At 39.5% G+C, this 22,634-nt stretch overlaps 1 protein-coding gene across 6 annotated transcripts in view; it reads right to left on the bottom strand.

Annotated features, from left to right (window-relative positions):
- NHSL1 (NHS like 1) overlaps nt 1-22,634 on the bottom strand; it is a 204,613-nt gene that overhangs the window by 10,650 nt on the left and 171,329 nt on the right. For 5 of the 6 annotated variants that reach the window (XM_053904432.1, XM_053904431.1, XM_053904434.1 and 2 more), the window contains exons 4-5: nt 10,004-10,196; nt 5,766-5,897 (exon numbers count right to left, since the gene is read on the bottom strand). In XM_053904432.1, coding sequence (XP_053760407.1) covers nt 5,766-5,897; nt 10,004-10,196 — 325 coding nt within the window. The remainder of the gene's footprint in view (nt 1-5,765; nt 5,898-10,003; nt 10,197-22,634) is intronic. The other variant, XM_019420447.2, reaches the window with a different exon arrangement.

The following is a 22,634-nucleotide window of genomic DNA, read 5'->3' as shown; positions in this document are numbered from 1 at the left end:
CATGTACTTCTCTCGATTTGTACTTCAAACCCTCCTATAGGGTGAGCGCTACATATGGAATTCTCAGTTACTCTCTTTAAGATCAAAGCTGAACACTCTGTGCAAGAGATACTTTTCAAATAACCTCCTTTCAGTAAAGATTTCAAGGTGGCCTGTCACCCACCAGGTGACCGTGCCGAGTACCTGTCAAGCTGTGACGATCTTTCCCAAAGACAAATGAATGCAGTGGTTCAACAGTAGGGCTACAGAGATACCATTTACAGGGGATATTGGTATCAAACAGTGTTAATTATATTAATTTTTTATGTCAGAAGGAATTCCAAGGGAAAAATGATTTACAGGCCCATCTGTGTATCAAACGTTTCATTATCCATCTTAGACCATTGTCATCTGTCTGTCAGTGACATTCAAAATCCAATGGCAATCTGTTATGTTCATCCAGTGAGCATTTCCTCAAATTAGGGTTATTCATTTCTTGGAGCTCTAAAACCAAATGAGAGCAGGTATGTTTAAAGGTGGGGCGGGGCGGGGAGGGGCGGGGCAGGGAGGGGGGAAGCATAAGGAGGGCCAAACAGAGAGGGAAATGGATGAGAAAAAACCTTAAGTGTAGATAACAGTTAGATTTCAAAATACCTAGAAAGGAACAGAATCTTAAAAACACAAATCCAACATGAAACCAACAATTTAGCCAAAGTGGAGAGGCAGAGAGAGAGAGAGAGAGAGAGAGAGAGAGAAGGAGAGGGAGAGAGAAACCAATTCATGCATAGTAACTAACCACTAGGACACATTAAATCTTGAAAAGTAACAGCAAAACCAGTTTTCTCTACACTGTTTCAAAAACTGAAAGATTCTCAATCATGGGCTTTGCTGAGCAATGCAAGTTGGGTGCCTGCTGGCATCACTGTTCACCTGGGCAAGGACACCAGTGGTGATGGGATTCCCGCGAACTCCTTCCCTATCCCACATGAACTAACTACGTGTCCCTGACTGGACATCCAAATACCAAGGACATTACAAAAATGGCAGCGATGTTCTTGTATGAACCATAAAGGAGATGTCATCCTGTGAGGAATAAAGCATAAAGCCTTTTCCTTCACTGTGATGACGGAGAATATTTTTATACTGGTATCTTTTAGCAAAGAGGATCTGTTTCCTCCCCCTACTTCTCTGCCAGTTACGCTCACTGAAGACAGACAGACACGCGCATGTGCGCACACACACATGCACACAACGTTCTCCCTTAGAAAGAGAGGAAGTGGGTCAAAGGGCAGGAGCAGGAGAAAAATCCACTTTGAGGAAAGAAAACAAAAGATGAAGGTTTTGCTATTTTAAAAGGTATTTTAGTAGGTGGGGAAATCGACTTGCATGGCTCCACCAGTTTGCTTCCAAATATTCAAGTTACCTTATTCCATTGAACAATGGATTTTCATGCTTTTTCTTCTAAGATTGAAGCCGTTTTGCACGGGATCAGTGGTAGATTTTTAATGGTCTTTAAGGGCCATAAACAAAGTACTGATTCTTTCAGGTAACAATTCTGAATGTGAAACCATTTTAGGCTTCTGAAAATGGAAATATAACCGTTTCTTCGCCATTTACAACCCAGTACAACTTTCTTATTAACCAAGTTTTTCTAAAGACTTTAAAAAACATGTGTGAAAAACAAGTCACATATCATCCGTCATAGGGACCACCAAAGTTCTATTCCCAAAACAGACTGCCTAATATTTTCATAGTACAAAAAGTGTCACATATTATAGGATATAGATGAACACTATCTTGACCAGAATTCAATAACAAAAACAGACTATAAATAAAGAGATGTGTGGGGCACCCGGGTGGCTCAGTTTGTTAAGCATCTGGCTTCAGCTCATATCATGCTCCCATGGCTCATGGGTTCAAGCCTCGCATCAGGCTGTGCACTGACAGTGTGGAGCCTGCTTGGGATTCTCTCTCTCCCCCTTCTCTCTCTGCCCCTCCCCCATCTCAAAATAAATAAATAAACTTAAAAAAAAAAAGAGAGGACTGCAAATATAGACCTCTCGGGTGCTGCTAAAAATCTTGAATGGATTTATCTGATTTTACAACATAAAGAAATAATTATATTTTTTCTTCTACTTATTACGCAATACTACAAGGTATGTCGAATTAAAAAAAAACATATGTAATCAAAGCTAGTTAATTTAAGGTTTAATAGATGGATTTTTAAAAAGTCATGTCTGGTCTTATGTTCTTAATGTTCTTTGTACAAACTATCAAAAATCATTCAGAAGGGGGATTCCTTTAAATGAAGCTTTTTCTGCTTGGGGAATACATATTGTTCAAGGACTATTCAAACTCTTCAGGAGCCAAATATAATTGTATACCAACAAAATAATCCGATCTGATTCTAAAAGATGAAAACACATAATGGGTTGTTCAAATACATTTCTATGTATATATAAGATAATAAGAGTAAAGAAAAAATTAGAAATTTTGTCCGATTCACTTAAATGGAAGGCAACGAATTCTAGGCCATAAAGACTTTAGACAGTAAATCTCATAGCTTGACTTCAAAGTACAAACTGGCTCATCTAGAAAATAAAAATAAAAATAAAAATAAAAATAAAAATAAAAATAAAAATAAAATAAAACAACTCGTCTCTAGAGTCCACTGTTTATGGTTTCTGAAGTGAAAAGTGCATACAATGAAGCACAATCAACTTTAATTCTGGAAGAATCTCTGGTTTGATTTTTAAAACTCCAAATCTCCAGCAACTTGGGCAGTGTCTAGTGGACAGGAAGTATCTTTCCTAGTGAATGTTTTCTTTTCAGATAATCATATCCCATTTTTTATCTAATTTGTTTGACTCAGCCATACTTCCCTCTCCTTCGTATCTAAAAAAGACTAATTTTTAAGGAAAATACCAAGTGTCTATAAGCTTTCAAACCAGACACCTTTCAAGTACGGAATATTGGGGAGAAAAGGCAAGATCAACCAGAAGTCATAAAATGAAGGAAGAAAATACATGATCCAAATTTTCTGCTAAATGTTACTCTATTCAATATTTATTTATTTTTGAGACAGAGAGAGACAGAGCGTGAACAGGGGAGGGTCAGAGAGAGAGGGAGACACAGAATCGGAAGCAGGCTCCAGGCTCTGAGCTGTCAGCACAGAGCCCGACGCGGGGCTTGAACTCACAGACTGTGAGATCATGACCTGAGCCCAAGTCGGACACTCAACCGACCGAGCCACCCAGGTGCCCCAAATGTTACTCTATTCAAAGGTTATTTTCCCTTACTCTATCAATCCTTTCAACTAGTCTATCTATAAAACTACAGTTGTTTCTTATCTTTTCTTTCTTTTTTTTTTAAACTAGCTCTCACTTCAATACAGCTGTCTCAGTGGACCACCAGCTATGATCCAGGTTATGTCGACTGTGCAGTGACATCAACTGTCTCTGTTCGGCCAAGACCACAGCGCAATGATGTGGGCAGAGCTATTTCCTTTCTTCCACCATTGCTGGTGTTTCTACGTCACATACAAAAGAGATGGGAGCATGGGCCCCAGGGACTCGATTACTGATTTTAAAAATACAATTACAGAAGACCTGATTTACCTAGCTGATCAGATCATTCCACTAAGATCAAAGAGGCAACTGAGTTATTGGCTCCATACTAGTTGGTTTAGTAATAAAAGTGATAAATTTCATTATCTCTGAGGTTCTAGAAATCATGTTACATATATACAGAGAGAGAGAGAGAGAGAGAGAGAGGGAGGGAGGGGGGAGTGAACAGGGGAGACACAGAGATAATTCACACTGAATACTTGTGTGTATGTATATGTTTTTCTGAGTCAAATTATTCTTATACTCTTTGCACAAAGCCATCCAAAACCTACCTATTTTGGTTGCACAGCCATTTAAAATGTAGACTACCCTGAAATATCAACCTTGTTATCTTACAAAGGGCATGTCTTTAAAGTCACTCCTTTAGGTTAAGGAACGTCCCCTAAAAGACCAGTTAAAATATAAACTTTGCTGCAGTGCTGTAAGAAATTAGCCCATTAAGTATCTACTGAACATAAGAGTATGTACTAGTCTCTCACATAAGTTAGCTGTCACCTAAAGGAAGAAAAAAAGAGAAAGAGTCTGAAAGAATGAGATCCAGGAGGACCGGCCCAGATCTGGAAGCAGATGCAGGGGCACGGACAGAAGACAGATTTCTTAAACCCTGTGGATGCAATCTCGCCTTTGTTTGCAATAAGACCCTGTGTTATGAAATAAGACGGGCACTTGTATGTCACCTGGGTCACCGGAACTACCTAGAGCAAAAGCAAAGCATTGCTATTCTTGTCCCACTGTGGCTTCGGTCTGGAAGGCAGAGCATACATATCGGAGAACTGGGTGGCAGTAAAAGAGAGAACGCCAGGTAAAGAAGAGTGAGCCTTCTATCCCTAAATCAGGGCATTTCAGCACGTGTTTTGGGAAAAAACACATAGGAACAATGTCTGTAGCACTCGGAAGCTGAAGCAGGCAATGCTACCTCAAAGTATAACAGATCACTAGAGCTAGGATAAACCCATTTTGACTCAAAGACTGCGAGGCAAGTTCCAAAAGAATTATCCCGAGTATCTAGGCTGTAACCTACAAAAGCAAATAAAAGTAAAAACATCAGGTGAAAGCAACTAGGAGGAAATAAGTCCACAGGTTGGCTGAAGAGAAAGAGGCAAATTTCAAAATAGGCAGTATTAAGTTCCCTACGGTAATTACAAAAGCAGCTTTTATGTTAACCTATAGTGAACCTACCGGCACCAAGTGCTTCACCTGTATGAATTCATGACACCCTCAGACAACCCTATGAGGTATGTTCTGTCAACATCAACAACCACATTATTTGCGTGAGGAAGGAGACTCGGGCAGGTGAAGTAACCAGCTTGAGGCCACCCCGGGCGTCAGCGGCAGAGCTGGGATTCAAATCCACACATCTGGCGCCAGACTCCCTGCCCCGGCCCAGCGTGCGCTGCTGTCTGTGTAGACATTCCCGATGAGCCCATCGAAAACCAAAGGAGGAAGGGAATATAGAAAGAGGAGAGTGAGAGGGTTACCCAAAGCATCTATAAATATAAGCAGAAATAATATGGATAGGTGAATTATGAAATAAATAACCTGCTCCGCTAGCCCCCCCCCCAAAAAAAGATGGGGGGGGGGTTCTTTCTTTTCTGTTTTTATCACTGGTTGAAAAATATTGAATTAAAAACCTATGAAACTGTTTCCTTGGACATTCCATGAAGGCACTATCCAACATAAATGAGTATTTTCTGTTGTACTGAAATTTACTAATTATCTCACACTTGCTGTCTCTTTGATGACAAAATGGCCATCACCGTTGTCAGTATTAACTAACGAAGTCCATCGTCATTATCTGGAGTCCCAGAATGAGTTTTTGGTTTTATGAAAACTTAAAACCTAAACGAAAGGTAAATTTCATTGTGGAAATACCCAATGTGCAAGGCACACGGAGATGCTGACATTACTGTAAATGTCTATCACCCCAGTTGACAGTCTTTACATAAGCTCTTCCTGTAACCGTCTCACCAAAACTCAACAAATCATCTGCAGGGGATGTTAAGACTTGTACCCAGTGCTGCACTCAGGAGAGAAGCTGGCCCTCTGGGGGCACCAAACGGCTATCAGAATGTATTGATCTCGTAAGCACCACAATGAGGTTAGCGTAGTAATGCTGAGCAGTAACGAGGGGCAACAGAATACAGTTCTGATGAGCCATACCTAGCTCCTTCTGTATGTTGTCAGGGACTCCTGTAATAGTCTTTCTCCTTTTGACTTTCTTCGGTCGTCTTACCAGAGTGTCTGTGTAAATTAGAGACCGCCGAAGGCTGGCCTGGCGATCGAAATTCTCCCCTAATATAGAGTAGTAGAACAAGCAAAGCAATGTTATTCTCAAGCAAGCCGACACCATGCACTCTCTTCGAGAAGCTTGTTGTAAAATGATAAGAAGGTTATTAATAATGATGTTAGCCAGTCATATGATGATGAATGAATGCCGAAGGCCAAAAAAAGAAGGAAAGCACATTATCGTCATAAGGCTATTTTTTCATTTCCGGTCTACTTCCAAAGGAAGCACCTTGATCTCACTTGCACATGAGCTGGGGTAACAAGTGCAAATTTGTTAACATGACTTGAAGAGTGATTCTCTGTTATTTACAAAAATGGGTCATTTTGGAAGTGTTTTACATAGGCCCTATCGTCACCAAAATCACCCTTTGCATCAGCGTAGGGTGTGGTGAAGGCAATGAGCATATTGTATTCACTTGTTCTCTCTAGAGAGCAATATGATGTCTTGTCCTGTGTGAGGATACAAATAATCAAGAATTCTTGGATGCAGAGCTTTCTCTTTCTGTCAAGGAGGCTGACCATTTGGGCAGGCTGCGGTAATTGTTATGGTGTAGATACAACTTGTAATGACCAATAAAAAGCCTTATAATGATAAAGTACTTTTACCACAATGAGACCCAGTAGCACTGCTGTTGTTAAAGCTGAACTGCTTTCTTTCTGTTTCTTGATCACTTTTTACAATTGATCTTAATTCAGACATTTCAGGTAGTTTTGCAATCAAACCTAGAATGCCATATCCACAGGACTGTTTTCTGTCCTCTAAAGTACGAACTTGTGTGATTAGCACACCAATGGAAACCATAAAATAATAAAGTATCAGTTACTGATTGGTCTGCTTTAAATTATTTCCCAGTTTAATTAAAGAAAGTTTTGTAGTACTGTCTCTGTTAAATGGTTATTCTCCTCAAAAAGAGATTTAAAAAATACATATACACACAAATGATATACTCCCATCATGCTTATGTTGTACAAAAAGAAGTATATAAACATTCACTCTTTTTAGCAATATTGACACACAAAGTGAGTATGTTGTAAACAAGGCACCCTCTATTTAAATAGGAATAAACTGTGATTAGAAACTTCTTTAAAGCAAAACAGAGGATAAAAGATCTTTTCATGTATGAAACAACATTTCATGTACGAAGCAACAAACACAAATAAATGCTTGCAGCTTTGTTCCTAATGGAGAAAACCAGAAATGATTGAGAGAAGATGGTGAAACACCAGGAGGTATCATCACTGTAATAAATGCATCACTAAGTACAATAGCACGTATGATGCTTGTAAGGGGGCAAGCCACGACTTCAATGGTCCATAGTTCCCTGCCGGAGAGGAAAACAATTTCCTTGTATGAAGGTATTAAAAGCAGCCAAAACATCAACAGATAGCTGCATTTAGTCTCTACTTTTGCTTCCTTAAAAACCAAAACAAGAGATAAACCACTCAAATCCCAAGGAAATTAAGAAACAAACCATGAGAATGGACATCTAAGACATATGCCATTAAAGGCACCAAACTCTCCATCTTGCATCATGGCCTCAAATGTCTGTCCCCGATGGTGGACTAAACATTTCTTGAGGGTAGGTACCATGATTCTTGTACTTTAGCACCCCCTGTGTCACTCAGTTCAATGCCTGACACAAAGTAGTTACTCAGTAAATATTTGTTGAGAGGCACTGGTTCACTCCCTTTCATTGAAAAACAGCCTTAGTCATGGTTACTACTTAGAAATAAACTTAGCTAACGGCAGACATTAGTACAAAGCCAGCGTGCCAAAACTGTTAAGCATGGGACCACTCTATCTTCCAGGTGGAAGGCTTTTAATCCACATGGCGAATAGGAAACCTACACATGTATGCATTTCATTTGAAACATTTTTTTTTTTCCTTCCTCAACTCCTAGAACATGATGATTCCCTACAGGACTATGACTGAGGGGATTAAATTGATTTTCATGCTGGCAGCTCATTGTGCTAATGTTCTGCTGCTATGCCTGGCCGGCTTCACTCTGGACGTAAAATAATATATTTATCGACGTTTCTTTCCCCTGCTGATCCTGACTGAAAATCAAACCGGAGGGTCAATGTTCATCCAAATAAATGAACACATGACAATTCCCTACAGGAAGCTATATTTTAGTCTCAAAAGCCTTCTAGGGCTGCAGAAACACATCATTTGAAGAGGAGGAAGTGGTATAACCTAGGTCAACTCGACTGCTAAAAGTGAAAATTTTAAATTTAATGCTTCTTTGTGTCAGAATAGTAGAAAAATTAACATCTTTATGTAATGCATGTATATGTATGTGAACACATGGATCCAGAAGACGGACCAAGACACATGCAACTAGATACTAGATTTGATTATTATAGTTCTGAAAATGTTACTCACTCAATTAAAAATAAACTGCGTTTTGACATAACTCATTTCGCTCACTTCTTTGTCATTTGCCTTTCCTACGTGGCATTTGAAGGCCTCCTTTTAAACTCTGTGTAATTCCTATCTACTTAGTCATCAACAGGAGGGAATTACAGCGCAAAGAAATGGCAATGTCTTCTGTTGTTACAATGCATTTCATTGCAAATGATTATTTCCGAGGCTGTAGTTACTCTGTTTTAAATTTCCTGATCTCAAGATAATGCATTTATCCTAATTCCATTAAGGACTGCCGTATTTCATAGCACAATCTTCTTATCTTACAATATTACTTTGGAGGCATCTAATCATATATAATGTAATTTATGTTTCTGCTGCATTTAATCAATCAAATAATGTAATGCGTTTTCTTATAGAAAATTTGTGTGCACGTATTCCATTAAGCAATAAACACACTTTATTCTGAAACACAGCCACTTCTAAAAATAACCTTAAAAAAATATGATCTAGGTGCATGAGAATCACATTTGGGAAGATCAACGTTATTTGCAAAGAAAATGGAATCAAATACTACGCTATTCCTTTAAGGCTTAAATACAATCAATGTGGGAGAATGTACCTGGAATTTAAAATAATTCATGCACTTATTTACTAAATTTCTCAGGAATTCAAAATAGATGTAATTTTTATTTTAAGTGTAATTTTTAAACATCTGTAAGGTTTTTTTTTTTAAAAAAAAGTCTGCATTAACTATCAAAATACAAAAACCTTTCTAACAGCAGACCACAGCATTAGCTTCAGAAATACAGCAAGGGTGCTATGGGTTTCCATCCTAATTTTTTATGAAAACTCAGCCTTATTGGTCACCTGATATTTTTTAGGTTCTGGCCCTAGAGGCCATGCTTTTGTAAGGACTGGTTATTAATGACGATTATTAGCGACCAGTTTCTCTTGAATACACTGTCCAATGTTAACTCTGAACACATCTATTTTACATTTGGTATGCTTCCCAAACCACAGACCTTTTTTATGAGGTACGGAACTGATAAAGCAGGAAAATTCTGGTGTCTTTTAACAGTTCCTCTAAGTTCATGAAATACTGTCTTTGAGCTTCACGTACCTTGTTATCTGTCCCCTTAAATATTACAGATGATTAAAATCTGAGCATAATGTTCCAAAAGAACTTGAATTTGAAGATTATAGAATTCAAATCATGGGGATCAAAATATGACTTGACCATCCTCTTAACTTTAAAACAGTATTTTCATAATTCTTACTGTTAGTTCACTTGATATTCTTATTTTAAGCAATTTGAGAAGACAGAAGGGGAAGAAAATCTATCACTCAAAAATATCACAAAACTGTTACCTCTTCACTTCCATAAATACTACATAAAACAGCCCTTGAGAAGGGAAACGTCATTGTTTCCTTACCCAGGGCCACACTTAGAACATGTTCCCAAATAAACAAAATATTTTAAAGAAGCAATTCAATGAAAAAAGACACACACATTTTCTATGAATTCCATGACATCAACCTTTGGTGACAGCCCTCTAATCTTACAAGCAAGAGATATTTCATATGCATGCACACATATAAATTTTAGTATTCCTTTCCTTAAACACAGAGCAGGAAGCCAGACTATAGCTATTTACCTCTGGTGTATAAGTGAGATGCTAAGAGCATATAAAGTCATTTTCCCAAGTATGTTTAGAAACCTATCTGTACAGCAAAGCCTACCAGTTATATTAATGGGAACCACGTCAGCCTGGATTGTTTGGGCTTGCTGTCGCATCTTCTCTTCTGGCGTTGGCAAAGGAAGGGACTTGGTCCAGTTCGTTTGAGTATGAAGGTCAGAGAAGTCGCTTGAGGTTGGCGTGTTAGGTCTCCTGATGGAAATAAGTCTTTCCTCTTCTGATGAAGAAATAGAACACTGCAGGGAAAACAGTAAGTAGATGCTGTAGTGTGTAAACAGCTGGCAAAAACATTTAAAAATACATTCCTTGTTTAAAGCCTTTTTTCAACTAGGGCGCGGGCGCCTGGGTGGCTCAGTCGGTTGAGTGGCCGACTTTAGCTCAGGTCATGATCTCATGGTCTGTGAGTTCGAGCCCTGCGTCGGGCTCTGTGCTGACAGCTCAGAGCCTAGAGCCTGCTTCAGATTCTGTGTCTCCCTCTCTCTGCCCCTCCTCCACTCAGTCTGTCTCTGTCTCTCAAAAATGAATAAATGTTAAATAAATAAGTAAATCAATAAAATATTTTTTCAACTCATTAAAAGCGAGCCAAAAAAACCAAAACAAAACAAAACAAAACTGGCCACATTTAAGAAAGAAGCGATAGTTTGCAAGAAAACTGCTCATCATCTTGAGCATGACCCGTTACGTATATGATTCACGCCGTCGCCTTAGTCTCTAAACCACGAGGTCTGCAAACAGTTTTGCTGACCCTCGATATCTTTTCGGTTCTTCCTGTTTCTCCTATATTTACTGCGGTCAGAAAGCTTATGGATTTAGTTGAATGCTAGAAGCCCGGAGAAGCATCATGGCTGTGGCCATCGGTTTCCATTTTTATTAAAATTTTGTTTGCTCAAAGTCATTTCTAGCCTCAACCTCATTTCCTTCAGGCGCTGACCTCAAGGAACATTTCTGGAACGATAGAGCTATTGTGTGCTCTTCTGAAACCATTTATATGAAAACAATTGGTGTGAAATTGTTAAATTCTAAGAAGCTGACTGAAACTCTGCTCTGAGCCTTATCAGAATTCCATGAAAACATTTCTGGCAGTGTCTGTTTCAATACAGATTAACATCCTAACTGGGGAGCCCTTCTGCAATACCTTTCTTCCCATAACATCTTAAAAAGCGGAAGCAAGAACGCTGTTTGGGGAAGCATTTTACCATGGACGGTACCATGGCCGCACGACAGTTGGCTCTTTGACAAGGAAGTTCCAAGAACTCAAACACAATGTGCTCACAAACAACAAGGACAAAAAAGGGTGATTGGCTTTTGTTGAGAAACGGCAGTTTATAATACACAATAAATGTCTAAGAACTGGTCTTCGAGTTGAAAGCATTTAAACTAACTACCACCTCTGAAAATAGGGCATTTAAAAGAGTTTTACTTCAGAATAAAAAGGCAATGAACCTTCCCAAGGGAATACCTGTGTAACCAGCACCCAAGTCAGCTCAACACTCCCCTCCCCAAACCACACACCCCTAAGCAAGGGTAACTACTCTCTGACTTCTAACACCCCACCATAGCTTTGTTTGCCTATGTGTGACCTAAAGGGAATCCTGACATTCTCTTTTGTGACTTTCTTTTTTCGTTCAATATTATGTTTGTGAGGATTTATCTATCTTTAAAAAGCAGGCATTGATACCTTGCTGGATTTAATGCAAGTTTCTAAAAGCGTACAGGTAAGAAATTTACAGAAGAAATACATCTGTTAGAAATTTCAACCACTTAGAAGAACACTGTAATCACTGTTTATTACTATTGAATTCATCTTGCTGTAAAATATCTGTTTTTATTCTACAACTACCAGCCCTGCACAAATTTCACAAGGACTACAGAAGAGCCAATTAAAATAGTTTGGTGTTGGGGGATAGGGCCTAAACTAAGAATCCAAAGACCTGAGTCTATTCACTTCATACCTGACAGTCTCGTGACTTTTAGGCTCTTCTTGAGCCCTTCCTTTGCTGTAAAGTGGGGCTATATGTTTCCCTCCTGAGTCCCACAAAGAGCCATTCTCAAGACCTAATGAGATAAGGGCTGCCTGGGTGACTCAGTTGGTTAGGCCTCCAACTTCAACTCAGGTCACGATCTCGTGGTCCCTGAGTTCGAGCCCCATGTTGGGCTCTGTGCTGACAGCTCAGAGCCTGGATCCTGCTTCAGATTCTGTGTCACCCCCTCTCCCTGCTCCTCCCCTGCTCACACTCTGTCTCTCTCTCTCTCTCTCTCTCTCAAAAATGAATAAATGTTAAAAAAAAATTATTAAAAAAAAGACCTAATGAGATAAAATCTCTGAAAATATCTATGGCTGTTAAACATCATGGAAATAAAGGCGATGGTCCTATAAAAGTGACTTTAGGAAAGCAAAATCATGGGGGCACCCGGCTGGCTCAGTCGAAGAACAAAGGACTCTTGATTGTGGGTTGTGAGTTTGAGCACCAAGTTGGGTGTAGAGGTTACTTAAAAAAAAAAAAAATCTTAGTAAAAAAAAAAAAAAAGAAAGAAAGCAAAATCATGAATTGACAAGTTCATGATTTTTTTCTTTTATTGCAAAAAGACTACCAATAATAAAGGTGTTGTGGAAATAGATAATATAAAATAAATCATAATGAAACATCTCTATTTTTGACTTTATATTCTTGATACGTAAAAATGTAAAATGATATGGTAGCTTCTTCTCCACCTAAGGAAAATTGTGAAAAGATGTTTGTAATTAAACTGACAAATAAATATACTCGATTTATAATGAGCATATGTTACCGACACCTGATAATGATATTAAATTACATCGGATTATGATATTAGATCACACCATATCCACTTCACATTTGATCCAATTCTGCTTAAATGGTTACAACACCTATCAATGGTTCCAGCTCCTACCTACCCTTGAAAGATAAACAAGGGAATGTTTGAGTCAGCAGTGGCAGCTAAGCCACAGCGAGATAAATAATTTCCAGCCTTTTTGCGCTTGTACCACGCTGGTCACATATGACTTACAATACATATTCTCTACCCTTAAGATGCAGATTCCCCCTGCCCCCCAGGCACACACACAAGTAAATGAAAACTAACTGTATATGAGAATTTCATGACAGTTCGCATAAAGGTCTCATGTCGATGACTGAATCTCAACGTTGCCAATTAGAAGGTTACTCCAATTTTCTGATACACACACAGAAATAACTTTTCAGGTAATCTTGAAATACAGCACACGCTTTCAAGCCTACAGGAAGCAAATCCTAACGAAACCAGTTTAACAGAGAAGTAAAGCCACAGCTTGATGAAGAATAAAGAGCACGGTGACATCCTGCAGGGAGGTCCCCTTTTCCATGTGACACCTGCCAAGGGAGATGGTGAAGCACCGTTCCACAGTCTGTGTGCGTCTCAGTGGTGCCCAACAGCCCTAGTAACCTACTTTTCTTTTAGCTGACTGACGGCATCAGAATCGATAACTATCACAAAGAGAAAGTACTTGAGTTTAGCCTGGTTGCCGTGGGATGACCGCCAGGGATAGCTCCGGTATGACAACTTCCAAAGGTAATCTATTATAAAGTGCTCTCTTCATTTGTGAGACAATTTCCCAAGCATGGCAGAGAATAAAGTTCTATGCAAATGTGACTATTACACAGTGCTACAACTAAGGATAGATAAAAACCAGCACGGTGTGACTTCCAGAATGATCGCACTCCTATCCTTCCTAGGATTTATAAATCCAGCAGGGGCGCAGGAAACCACCTCCTGCGTCTCAATAGCCGAACACATCATGATTACTCCATTAAGATTGTGCCCACCCTCCCGCTCCAAGTCTACGTCTCAACACAGAGGCGTGAGGCATCCTTTTAAAATTTAAGTCAGATCGTGTTGCTCCTCTGTTCAAACCCCCCAACATCCTTACCATGACCGACAAGACCCTACATGATCTGCAAACGGCTCACCACTCCCTCTGACCTCATCTCCTACTATTCAGTCCCTTATTTCACTCTAGCCACTCCATCCTTTCCGTGTAGTCTCTTGTACATACCATGCACGCTTCTGCCTCAGGGCCTTTGCACTTGCTGCTCCCGTTGCCTGACATGCTCTTCCCTTAGACATCCACACCATCTTTTTCTTCATGTGTTTATTCAAGAGTCTCCTTCTTGTTGAGGTCTTACCTGTTGAGCATACCTCAGATTTCAACTCCTCCCTAATATTTTATATCTCCCTTCACTGCTTTTTCTCTTTAGTACATATCAATAGTATACATATCTTTTAGATATTTACCTTGTTTTCCCTCCCATGAGAATGTAAGTTCCAGGAAGCTTTAAATTTTTTTTTTTAACGTTTTTATTTATTTTTTTTTTTTGAGACAGAGAGAGACAGAGCATGAACGGGGGAGGGTCAGAGAGAGGGAGACACAGAATCTGAAACAGGCTCCAGGCTCTGAGCTGTCAGCACAGAGCCTGACGCGGGGCTCGAACTCACGGACCGCGAGATCATGACCTGAGCCGAAGTTGGCCGCCTAACCGACTGAGCCACCCAGGCGCCCCCAGGAAGCTTTAAATCAGAATTTCATAGAGAACTGTTTCAGGATTTTAGCTAAAAAAGGGTCACCATTTATTTACTGGCTGCTACATGCCTTGCTCTGGGTTATAGACTTTATAGAAATTGGCACCTCATTTAATATTTATAGCATTAGCTTCATTTTACAAATAAGGAAATAGAACAAAGTAATTTTACTTTTGGGACGTTCACAAGTGGACAACTGGGATTAGAACCCGGACTTGACCCCAGAGTCTCTGCTGTTAAACAGTGTTAAAATAACAACTTGGCAATATTTGCAGTAAGTTACTAGGTTGCCCGATCTAAAGATAAAATCTCGATTTGTAGCTCTTCTTCAAGAACAAACCTTTTAAAAATCTAGAAAAGCCACCGCAGTGTGGCGCAGTGGAAGAAGCACTAAACCCTGGAGTAAAACACTAAGTACCAGCATCCTCGCTCTTGTCATTTATGAGCTGTAGGTTTTGAGCAGCTCAACTCCCTCTGTTGAGAACAGAGCAACTCAAATAGCTTCACCATGCTTCATATTAATGGACTGCCTCAATATAGAGTGAATTACTGTTTTCAAACATGGAGTTTAAAGTTGCCTTGCTTTTGGACCTTAAATGCAATTTTTAAACCTGTCTGTTGATCAGTAATGTTCCCTGATACCCCATACCCTGATCCCAGAAGGAATGAAGAGTCACAAATGAAAGGAGAAACCACAATAACTCGTGCCAGATTACTTAATTTAGAAAGGGAAATCACTGGCCACACCAGCAGTTGTTGTGTAGATTTGGGATGCTGCAGACCTGCATTTCAGAGACTCCCAGGTCCTGTCTGGAAGCCAGACAAGCTCCCACCAGATGGACAGTGGAGCCTGAAACATGGTCTCTTTGGCAGGTGGCCAAGTTATCAAAAAGTGAGCTTAACTGTGAATCACAGATTAGCCCAGGCTTTATCCTTTTTAATCTGCTATGCTCCTAGCAATTAAAAAATGTAATTACAATCAGAGCTAAATTTAGCATTCATTTAGCAATTATTACTTGAAAATGAATGTAGAACAGATGAAACTATATAGAGTATTATTTTTTTTTTAATTTTTTAATGTTTATTTATTTTTGAGAGGTAGACAAAGCATAAGCAGGGCAGGGGCAGACAGAGAGGGAGACACAGAATCCACAGCAGGTTCCAGACTCTGAGCTGTCAGCACAGAGCCCGACACAGGGCTTGAACTCATGAACTGTGAGGTCATGACCTGAGCCAAAGTCAGATGCTTAACCGATTGAGCCACCCAGGCGCCCTTACGTAGAGCATTAGTTAAAAGAATACTAACATACATTCCACTCCTTTTTGCAGGACACTTACTCTGTCTTTGATGTTGGTTGTTTTGTTTTGTTTTGTTTTGTTTTGTTTCCCAGAAGGAAATCTGTCTTGGGTTGACTCTTGGTTTTCCAGATCATAGATGGCTTCATAAGGTGTCGAAACTTCCGCAGCCTTTTTTGCCTATATGTGCTTCTTCCACTTTCAATATACTTAGACACAAAAGATCCTGACTTATCTCTGTTCTCTCCTATCCCCTCCCCGCCAACCCCAGGCTCAACAACAACAAAAAAAGCAGGGGCAGTGGAAATGGATCCATATGGAAGCACAGTTCTTGGCCCATCTAGCGGCTCCATCGTGGCCAGGTGGTGGTGTCCATATCCACAAGATTAAATAGCTTCGATTGTTCTTTCTCTCCCCATCAGCATATTAGCCCTTTTACCAAAAAGCCAGCCCCTTTGTCATTATTACATGTTGGATTAAAATATTGTGGACTGAAGCTATTGCATATTAAGGATCTTTTCCTTAAAAGAATGGAAAATACTTAAGACCTTAAATGTTTAAACTGATATAGTACTTCTTACTTATAACCTTTTCATTTTAATAAATGATATATACAAAATATATAACATAATGAATATTTCAGAACTTACCACCCAACCCGTGACTTATACAAACTATTACCAACAACTGCATCTACCTCAGTGCTCCTCCCTGCTTTCCCCAAGATAACCACTGTCCTGAATTGTGTGTTAATCATCCCCTTACTTTTTGTTATATATGTACCAATATGTGTAACTTACATGTTTACTGACTTTTATAAAAATGGTTCATTCTCGGTGTTGTGTTATTTACTTATGTTTCTAAGACACATCCATTCGTGTTACTGAGTATACATTCCATTCCAATACGTATTTATTTATTCACTCTTTTACTAATGTAAAAGACTGCTTCACTTTTAAGGGTGCCGAAGGTGTTCACTACCATGATTGTGGTGATGGGCTCATGTGTGTATACATATATCAAAACTTACTAAATTGTATAATTTAAATATGAGTATTTTATGTAAATTACATCTCAAAAACACTGTTTTAAAACCGAGATTTCAGTTTCAGTATTTTAAAACTACGTGATCTTACGCAAGCGATATAATCTCTCCAAAATGCAGTTTCCTCATCTGTGTTATGGGTACAATCCAAGCTACTTTGCATGGTTGCAGTAAGTATTAAATAGATTCACACATAGCACGGAGCCTAGTCTCTGGCTCCTGAACTTTTCCACATGTTGGGAGATACAGAGGTATACAGATAGCAACAAGACAGGAATGCTGTGTCCCCATTTAAAGGGGAAGGCAGATATGAATGGAGCCTTATTCCAGTTTAATGGGGTGTTTGCAACAAGAGACACTGGAACAATTTACTGGTTTGAATGCATAAAGGTCTGGAAAAGTGACAGTCCCCAGGCTTCTCATTCCTGCCTGCAAGGTACAAAGTAACCAAGGTGTCCCAAACTGGGAAGCACTGAACACACAGAGCTAGCATAGACTCCTCTGGGTTTCCACTGTGCCCTGGAATTACTCACAGAGACCCAATACAAATGACTGCACTAGAGTCAGCTAGGGCATGGTTTCTAGACCATAAACCATCCTAGGCCAGCCAGTATGTCTGTATACTGAGACGAAGTGCTACTTGAGTGGTTTTTGAAACAATGGTATGAGTGAATGAACGAATAGCAGACAAGTCGACAGTGGAATGAAAAATGCCAACAACAGGCATAATAAGAAGGCATTTGGGGAGTGAAGTATTCTCCCCCTTTTGTTTCACCAACATGGTGCAAGGAAGAGAAATGGAGTATAAAGCGGGGGCCCTACATTCGCGTCCTCCCTGATGCGTTCTAGCCATGTGATCTTGGGAAAGCAATTTCATAATTCTGAGTCTTGGTTTCCAGATCATCAAAATGATAGCAACGAGGCGCGCCTGGGTGGCTCAGTCAGTTAAGCGTCGGCTCTTGACTTCAGCTCAGGTCACGATCTCACAGTCTGTGAGTTTGAGCCCCACATCGGGCTCTGTGCTGACAGCACGCAAAGCCTGCTTGGGGATTCTCTCTCTCTCTCTCTCTCCCTCCCTCTCTCTCTCTGCCCATCCCCTGCTCATGTGCTCTGTTCTCTGTCAAAATAAAGAAATAAACTTAAGAAAAATGATAGTAATGATTATTAAAATACTTCTTCCATTGGAGTTCCTGTGGGAAATGAGATATAACTTGAAAAAGTCTGGCAAGTGTTCTAAAGTAAAGTTAGTGCTAGTATGACCTCTAGTAGTTCTATTTAGAGATAACCAACAAAGACACAACAGTGGGAAGTTTGTCAGTAGTTGCTGAAACCTCTCAAATTTGTTGCTTCAGGCAGGAAATTCTTTGTGGAAAGTCTATAATAAAAGACTTAGGGGGAGTGGGAGAGTGGCCAAATTTCATTGTCCGCGGAGTGCTTTTCTTTGTAGTCTGGTTTGAAAACTCAAGCAGTTTAGTAATACTGAACTAGCCATTATTTGAGCATATTCTATGTGCCAGGCACCAAGTGAAGACTTTCACAAACATTAATTCCTTTCAACCTCACCACATCCCTCCCCAAGGAAGGTAAGGTGGCTGTGTAACTTATGATCAAAACCAGAACTCCTCTGAAAGTGAAAGGGGCTGCTATTAATAATTACGCAGGACAGCAGCTGTAACACAGGACTGTCCTGGGCAAACCAGAACATGGGGCTTCTAACTCTTTACAGCGAGGAAACCGAAGCTCATGGAGAGAAGCAATTTACCCAAAACCACTCAGCTTCAACAGGTGGACAGGCTGCCCCAAACCGGCGATCTCAAGCATCATGTTATATAAGCCTCCGATATGTGCAATCACAGAGCAAGTCTACAATCCCTTTTGTCTTTTCAAAGTCCTCCTTCAATTGAAGTATCTCTCATCAATGAGGACTAAAACAGAACCTGAGATGCTAATTCAAAGAATAACAGGAAATAGAAAATTTCAGGTTATATCAGTACCATAAAAGCCAACCTTTTATTGCCATAATCCCAGTCTAATTTATGTGTTTGGGAGTTAATTTTATTTATAAGAGATTGAGCAACTCATAACTGACATCCTTTCTGCTCAGACAATGGGCCCTCTATGAATGTTTCCCTGATTCAGTGAACATATCATCAAACATAACCTCCAACAATGGCAGTTGGGGAGATGCCCTATCAACTCACTGGAAATATTTTGGCACCCATAACTGAACTTCCTGCAAATACCTGAAAAACCTGTTTGCTAGTACCTGGTACACACTGAAAACTGAAAGAACACACACACACACACACACACACACACACACACACACACACACACAAAAGGCTGCGACTAGCATAATACGAAAGCACTGACTTATTCTCTGATTTCACGGTTGGAAAAAAAAGGTGTTCTGTGAGATTTCTAAAGCCCTTTGCAGACAGCATTTCTCTCATGCAAGTTTATATATAACATATATCATTGGAAATAGTTATTTTTCTTGCTACACTTTGAAAGACACATGTGGAGATAATTAGCAAAATACCATTCCTTATACCATAAACAGGAGTCTTACTTCGTAAACATGTTTTGCATTAGGATAATTATTCTAGAACAATTCTCTAGAATAAACACCCAGAACAGATGTCCCCTAGGTTCTTCTAATGTATGTCTTTAGCTTTTACCTTATCAGCAGCTCTCCTTTTAGGAGCGTGCTTCTATCCTAAGCACATAATAGATGCTTCCTATTGCTGAATGCAAATTAGATGCTTTTCATTCTGTGTACCTCTTTCCAGGTCAGAGCATTTGTAGTCTAAGCATTTGTTAACTTCTGTGTAGTCCACTGCTCTCCTCACCATACCCCAACTGCTACCACTTACCTAGAAAATACAAAGTAAAGGCTTTCCCCAGCATTTTCCCTCAAATTTGACCTCTATATACTCTGTATCTAAAATAACCCCAACTGTTAAAATGACTTTTAAGAGCATGCATTGCGCTTAAGGGTCTTGGCCTTAACACAGAGACCATAAACTGCTGGCTTGGAGCCCCTTTTATAGTTACTGAACTCCCACCTGATTTCAAATGTCAACTTGATCACGTACTAAATCCCATGAAGATTTAGGTAGACTTCTGGTCTCTATAGTCTATGTTTAATATTCTGTCCTGCTGGTCTGTACATTCAGATTCCACACTGAGCAATTCCTGACTCTTTTTAGTACCTGGTGAGGCGAGTAGTTCTCCTTCCTCATTGCTCCTCTAGGTTACAGCTTTCCCCGCTATGACCCTTAGATCCTCTCTGGTCCTTCCCTTTCTCTGTCCATCCCCCAAATCACTCTTAAACCAAAACGAAACTAAACCACTCAACATCTTATTGGTGTTGTGTTAATTCTATAAATTAATTTGGGCAGAAATGACAGCTTTTTGATATGGAGTCGTCTCATCTAAGAGCATAAGAGAGAGAGAGAGAGAGCCAGTGCGCAAGAGCAGGAGAGAGAGGCAGAGGGAGAGACAGAGAGAATCCCAAGCAGGCCCCGCACTCAGACATGGGGCTGGATCCCACCACCCTGGGATCGTGACCTGAGCTGAAATCCAGGGTCAGATACTCAATCGACTGAGCCATCCAGGCACCCCGTCTGCCATTACAACTTTAAATAGATTTTTCCTATTATATCTTGTAATTTGCTTTTGTAGATATGAAAAGTATTGGTTTCCATATATCAACATCATACCTTTCTATGTCATCGAAGTTTACTGTTGATAGCAGTTTCAAATTTTTATTTTCCTGGAGTCACCAAGTATACAAACATATCATGTACAAAGAATGATAATTTAATCTCAGTCTTCCCTTATTTCTGAGCCTCTTACCCTACAACTTTTCTAATTGTTTTGGCCAGTTCTTCCCATACAATGTAATAATAGCGACAAGTGAATGTCCTGTCTTATATCTCATTCTAAGAATGGCCCATGGAATAGCATGTTGGCTTTGGTGACAAGGCAGATACATTTTAAGGTATGAGTATCTACTTGTTTCTATATTATGGAGTGTTTCTTATCAAGAATGGATGTTGAATTGTTTCAAATACCTTGTCACTATCTATGGTTTTGATCCGATCGTTCTCTTCAAATCTATTAATATATTAACATGTGATTAGATTAACTGATACTGAAAATCCTTGCATTCCTAGTGGGATAAATCCAGGTTCATTTTTAAACATCTGTCTTGTAACAAGCTGTTAAATTATGTTTCCTAACATTCTACTGTGACTTCTAATGATAATATTCATGAGTGGGACTGGCCAGCTGATTTCTACTTTGTGTGGTCTTTGTTAGGTTTGATCTCAGGGTAAATCTAATTCGTTTAAAAAAAAAAATCACACCATATCCTTCTTTTTTTTTTTGCTCTGAGAAAGTTTCAAGCATTGGATTTACTTACTCTTTCTATTTTCTTTTCCTTTTGTTTGTTTCAAGTTTTTATTTAAATTCTAGTTCATTAACATATAGTACAATCTCGGTTTCAGGAGTAGAATTTAGTGATTCATCACTTATATATAACACCCAGTGCTGGTCACAAGTGCCCTCCTTAATACCCATCACCCATTTAGCCCACCTCCTGCCCACCTCCCTTCCAGCAACCCTCAGTTTGTTTTCTAAAAGTAAGAGTCTCTTATGGTTTGCCTCCCTCTCCTTTTTCCCCCTTTCCCTATCTACTTACTCTTTAAAAGCTTTAGTAGAACCCTCTCTATGAAACCATCTGAACTTGATGCTTTTTGTAATTTGGTCCAATTTTTTCTTTTAAATGAGCTTCATTTTTCCACCCAGTTTTATCGAGATATAATCAACATAAAACATTGTGTAAGCTTAAGGTGTATAATGTGATAATTTGTTATATGTATATACTGCTAAATGATTGCCACAATTAGACTAGTAAACACATCTATTACCTCACACAGTTACCATTTATTTTGTCAACCTGGTGTGAATTTTTGACAAAATTTCTCTATTTTTCAAATCAGAAATCAGTCTGTTAAAATACTCCCTCTCTAGAAGTTCTAGAGTCAGGTTTGATATATTATATAAATTAGAAAATCAGTTTCAACATTATCTCAACATCTTCCATCTAACACAAGATGGTACATACAACTTTTGTTCCTAATCATAAAGTCGTCTGCTTAAAAATGTTAGTGACTTCCATAGGGCACCAGGGTGGCTCATCTGATTCAGCGTTCAACTCTTAAATTCTGCTCAGGTTGTGATCTCATGATTCGTGGGATTGAGCTCTGCATCGGGTTCAAACATGGAGCCTGGTTGGTATTCTCCCTTTCTTTCTCCCTTTCTCTCTCTCTCTCTCTCCCATTCCCCCTCACAATAAACAAATAAACATTAAAAAAAATATATGTTAGTGACTTCCTATTAGCTATGCAATAAAACCTAACTCCATCACTTACCATGGCTCCCCTGTCATCCCACCTCAGCCTCCTTCCACCACTACTCCTGTTAACATTCCTGGTGAACTCAGTAACCACAGAGCGGATCCATCCCTCATCAGGCTTTCACGACCTCACCTCCAACGTGCCCCAATGACCCAGTCTCAGAAACATGCCCTGGACTTCATCATCGCATAACATCGGATATGGGATTTTAGTAGGGGTTCTATAATTGATAAATATAGTATTTACTGAAGGTGTAAAGAGAATAAAAGCAGCAAGAATGTGCCCAACATTTTTGGCTTCAGCATCTGGTAGAACGGAGCTATACGGTT

The sequence above is a fragment of the Panthera pardus genome, unplaced genomic scaffold, assembly GCF_024362965.1.
Source record: "Panthera pardus isolate Hobbes unplaced genomic scaffold, ASM2436296v1 HiC_scaffold_17, whole genome shotgun sequence".
In the NCBI taxonomy this organism is placed as follows: domain Eukaryota; kingdom Metazoa; phylum Chordata; class Mammalia; order Carnivora; family Felidae; genus Panthera; species Panthera pardus.
This window is presented reverse-complemented; position numbering and strand designations above follow the sequence as displayed.